The following is a 5102-nucleotide window of genomic DNA, read 5'->3' as shown; positions in this document are numbered from 1 at the left end:
GTTCTCATCTCACTTCTCCCCAGCCCTCCTCTGCTCTTTCTTCACCTCTCCCAGTGCTCTGCTTCTCCCAGCAGTGTAGCTAGATGTGCTTAACTGCTCCTTCTCTGCATCTGTTTCCTCCCAAATCTGCTTATCCACCCACAAGGCAGCAGCCCCACCACCACTTCTCTCCTTCCCCATGCTTGATCTGGTTGCTCCAGTGATTTGTCTCTTCTCTCTTTTTCTTTGACGGCTGATTGGACCGTCTCTCAGTGTTGCTCCAGTAGCCAGGTGTTCCTGCTCTGATGGATCCTGTGGCTGATAATGCTTATGGTCTATCAAATGATCCCAAGAGAAGAGCTACATCCGACGATCCAGCTAGGACGTATGGTTCTGGCCAGATTTAGTGAGGAAGATCTAGCTTGACAGTCCATATGTTCGATTTAGAGAGCTACATCCGACGTTGGTAACAGTTTATTTATTGTAATGCTAGTTGTTAAATCGCCTAATTGGCTACCATATATTGTATATGTATGTGTCTAAGGCGTCACCTCGCCTTACGCTTTAGCGCTTAAAAGGTGATGCGCCCCCAGAGCCTCGCCTCACCTTACCGCCTTAAAAACATTGATCCCGGAAACCATGTCTAAATCAAGGAGTGCCACACTAATATTGCAACCGACAAGAATCACATCATACTGGTAATGCTTGACACGTGACTAATAAAGCGACTAGAGGCAATTTATCAATGTTCATACTCCCTCCATTTCAAAATACATTGATATTAGTTTATCCTAAGTTAAACATTGTAAAGTTTGATCAAATTTAAAGAAAAATTTATCGACATCCACAATACCAAATCAATATCATCACATCCATCATGACATTTATTTTCATATTGTTGACGTCGATGCTTTTCTATAAACTTGGTCAAACTTTACAAATATGCATTTTGAAATGGAGGGAGTACTGAACAGTGTTTTCTAAGAAAAAACTATGGTTGTGCAGATGTGGTAACACAACCTGACAATTATAAATTGCTATATATGATACACTACAAATCATTTGGCTCTGGTAAGAATATCACAGGATACTGCAATCTATGTCGTGATCACGGAAACCATGTCTAAAGAAAGAAGTGCCACACTAGTATTACAACTGACGAGAATCGCAGCATAACGGTGATGTTTGACATGGTACACACTAATCAAGCGACCAGAACAACTAGAGGCAGTTAATCAATCTTCATACTGAACAGAGTTTGTTAAGAAAAAAGCTACGATGTGCATATGTTCCCAAGAAAATCATGGCAAAATAATATGCATAAGGAATGTAGCATATTCCAATATATATTGTCAAATTTGGCGACTCCCAACACAACAAACTTAAAGTATTTCAGACATTTTCAACAGACAACATTTGAGACATAATTACTGGAATTTCCAGTCAACAACTATACCAACCTTAGTGCAAGTTTCTTCCAAACAGTAGTATAACAGATCTTCTTAACAAAGTCCTGCTTTTTCAGCTTCTCCCTAAATCTCATCAATGGTGCCACCACTGTGGAAAATTCAACCTCTGAAGCAGGGTAAATTCGACCTCTGCCGCATGTGAATCATCCAGCACATAATCTTACCAAACATGGTTTATAGACTGTAAAAATAGTCTGTATGGAATTGATGGTGATGCTCCACCACCAATGCCTGGGTTGAGCTCGTCTCCCCCGAGCAGCGAAAGTAAAGCTTGCATCTGCAACAGCAATCAAAGACACTACCACCTTGCAATATCATTCAAGGCTACTGAATCACGTACAAAAGGCAGAGAAAGAAAAATTATACTAATTGCAAACGGCAAGAGACGGACCTTATCAGGGAATACAGGGTCGAACACGTCGATCCAGCATATCAAGGGTTCAGTGAGCTGGTTGTTGGCACATGGCAGAGCCGTAGAGACCGTCAGATCCATTCCCCCCAGCAGCGGAAGTGCAGCTTGCAACTGCGACGGCAATCAAAGAAACTACTACCTTGCAATATCATTCAAGGCTAGTACTAAATCATGTGTGAAACACGCAGAGAAGACAATTTGCCAACTCGAGGGATGGACCTTATCAGGGGATACAGAGTCGAAGTCGTAGCTCCCGTGCAGGAACTCCATTTTGAGCTCAATCCTAGGGACCATCAGCTCCCTTCCCGCGAGCGACAAAAGTACATCTTGCACCTGCGACAGCGATGAAATACACTAGCACCTTGCAGCATCGTCCGAGACTACTGAATCACGTAAAAAAGGCAGAGAAGACAGTTTGCAGAGTACAAGGGATGGACCTCATCAGGGGTTACAGAGTCGAAACTGCACTCCTGGCCCCGGAAGATCATGGTGAGCGTGTTGCGCGCGGCGGGCGGCACAGTGGTAGAGTCCGCCGGATCCAATCGCCCCTGCAGCGAAAGTGCAGCTTCCACCTGCGACACCTTGTCAGGGGAGGCGGACATGAAGATGTGCACAACGCCCCGGAAGCACAGGGTGAGCAGGTTGCGGCCGCAGCCGCAGGAGAGATGCGCCTCCTCCAGGTCCTCGATGTCCATCGGGACGACTTCCCCGTCGCTGCCGTGCTCATGCTGCTCGTCCCCCTCGCCCTCCTCCTCCATCTCGTCCTCGTACGCGTCCTCCGCCTCCACGAGCGCGAGGTCATCGAACACCGCCGCCGGCTGCGGGGGGAACTCGGGGCCCCAGAACGACGGTGCCATGGCGAGGGACCGGACCGGATCGGATCGGGCGACGGGGATGGAGATGGGGGCGGATGGATTGGTGTGGTGGGATTTGGATCTGATTTCGGTGTGGACTGTGGAGTGGCGGAAATGGAAACGTCAACGGGGCGACTGGTCGTGGGCCTCAGCCGTCCCCGTCTCTCATACGCGTCGCGTCCCAACCCCGTCACCCCACCGTCCCCGGATGTGCCAAAATGCAGTTGCACTTTTTGGTGGATGGAGCGCGCATGTCTCACGTGCTAATTAGCATTAATTATATTTTTTTTGAGGGACAGCATTAATTATAATTAATAAGGACATTTTCAATGACGGGGACCAGTCCCAGGATATGGATGCAGAAGGCCGTCATCCAATGCTGCCCGCATATATCCGGCCAACAATTTCAAACTAACTGGACGAAATTTGTTCAAACCGGGCGGATTTCAAACTAACTGAAGTTGAAACTGGATGGTCACGCGGCGACGAGGTCAGGGTCGTTGCGGACACAGTCTAGCGCCACGTCACTCTTGATGATCGGCATTGCGTGGGTTGTACCTCGCCGCGCACTCCGCCTTGGAGACGACGGCCCTCAAGCCCGAGGCACCGCCGTAACCGCCTCCTCCGAGGTAGTGAAGGAGGCGGCCCCACGCCTTATTGATTGCGGGCAACAACTCCTCCTTGACGGCGAGGCGGTGGCGGCGCGTCCATGCGGGCATACCGACTGCACAGCGGGTACGTCGGCTCCTCCTTGACCCGGCGTCCGATCCGGACGCCGCGATGGCGGTGCGGGGGCGAGGCCGGCTCCTCCTTCACAGGATGGAGTAGGGACGCTAGCTCACGCTTCGTGTGGTGGCACAGTGGGGATGGCGACTCCTCCTTGATGCGCGCCGGGGATGGCGGTGACGGGCCCATGTAATAGAGCGACCGCTCCATAATTATCTTGATCTAACGGACGATCTTCTTGAGGAGTCAGGGCGGCTGCTGCGGCGGCGTCTGGTCCTCTTCATCACCGGAGAAGATGACGATCTTCCTCTTTGGCGGAGGAGCCATCCATCGTGGATGCCGAAGGGCCTAAAGAGCGACAATGACGGCGCCAAGAACCACCGGAGGAAGAGCTTCCACCGACGCTGCCTATCGGCGCGGAGCATCATGACTTCGACATTGCCTCTAGGATGGGAGAGGAGGAAGGGCTTGACGAGGTGGGTGACGAAGAGGCAGAGTGCGTCGGTGCTTGGGAGGGGGATTGTAGCTCTGTGCTTTGCCGGAGCACAGCTTATATGGCCACGGTCAAGCCAGGCGAAGGGGCGGTCATCCCGCTTCAATGCAGCACAATGACCGGAGTTGGTTCCTCGAGAAGCTGCGTCCACATTGAAACGACGGCTGCCGAGAGGTCGCGGCGGTCAGCTCCGCCCTCCGTTGGTCACATAATGCGGCATCAATGCCGGCCGCTCCGTGCTCTGGGGCGGCATGAATGCGGTGCGGTAAGCTGCGTGTGCATCGAAAGGAAAAGCGCAGGAGGGGCGAGTGGGGGTTTATGGTGGGCCAGGGCCCAGGGCGGTTGGAAGCGGGCTTGGGAGCGGTTCGGACGTCCGCAAAGCTCTCCCACATTTGTCTCCCGTTTACGGGAGAAAGTGCGTCTGGACCGTGTCGCGGACCGATATGATCCGTTGGTACCGACTGGTGACCCACAAGTATAGGGGGTCAATTGTAGCTCTTTTCGATAAGTAAGAGTGTCGAACCCAACGAGAAGTAGAAGGAAATGACAAGTACTCCATCTGTAAAGAAATATAAGAGCGTTTAGATCACTAAAGTAGTTATCTAAACACTCTTATATTTGTTCACAGAGGGAGTAGCTTTTAGTAAGGTATTGTCTGCAAGTGCTGAAATTGTAAGTAGTAGTAGTTTGATAGCAAGTTAATTTGTAACGGGCAAGTAACAATAATAGTAACAAGTATGCAGCAAGGTATCCCAATCATTTTAAGGCAAAGGACAGGCCAAAACAGTCTCTTATAATAAGCAAAGCGTTCTTGAGGGTACACGAGAATTTCATCTAGTCACTTTCATCATGTTGGTTCAATTTGTGTTCTATACTTTGATAATTTGGTATGTGGGTGGACCGGTGCTTAGGTGTTGTTCTTACTCGAACAAACCTCCTACTTATGATTAACCCTCCCGCAAGCATCCGCAACTACGATAAAAGTATTAAGAATAAATTCTAACCATAGCATTAAACTTTTGGATCCAATCAGTCCCTTACGAAATAGCGCATAAAATGGGGTTTAAACTTCTGTCACTCTCGCAACCCACCATCTAATTGCTACTCAGCAATGCATTCCCTTAGGCCCAAATGTGATGAAGTGTCATGTAGTCGACGTTCATATGACA

At 49.6% G+C, this 5102-nt stretch overlaps 1 protein-coding gene across 3 annotated transcripts in view; it reads right to left on the bottom strand.

The window, feature by feature from the left end:
• The window catches only part of LOC119328750 (GATA transcription factor 20-like), a 9352-nt gene extending 6485 nt beyond the window's left edge, over positions 1 to 2867 (bottom strand). For all 3 annotated transcript variants that reach the window (XM_037601729.1, XM_037601730.1, XM_037601728.1), the window contains exons 1-4: positions 2298 to 2867; positions 2080 to 2193; positions 1840 to 1971; positions 1440 to 1725 (exon numbers count right to left, since the gene is read on the bottom strand). In XM_037601729.1, the coding sequence (XP_037457626.1) occupies positions 1609 to 1725; positions 1840 to 1971; positions 2080 to 2193; positions 2298 to 2717 (783 nt within the window). In that variant the 5' untranslated portion in view covers positions 2718 to 2867 and the 3' untranslated portion in view covers positions 1440 to 1608. The remainder of the gene's footprint in view (positions 1 to 1439; positions 1726 to 1839; positions 1972 to 2079; positions 2194 to 2297) is intronic.
• Between the last annotated feature and the right edge of the window lie 2235 nt (positions 2868 to 5102).

The sequence above is a fragment of the Triticum dicoccoides genome, chromosome 7A, assembly GCF_002162155.2.
Source record: "Triticum dicoccoides isolate Atlit2015 ecotype Zavitan chromosome 7A, WEW_v2.0, whole genome shotgun sequence".
Classification (NCBI taxonomy): domain Eukaryota; kingdom Viridiplantae; phylum Streptophyta; class Magnoliopsida; order Poales; family Poaceae; genus Triticum; species Triticum dicoccoides.
Note: the sequence above shows the minus strand (reverse complement) of the source record. Positions and strands in the feature narration are given on the sequence as shown.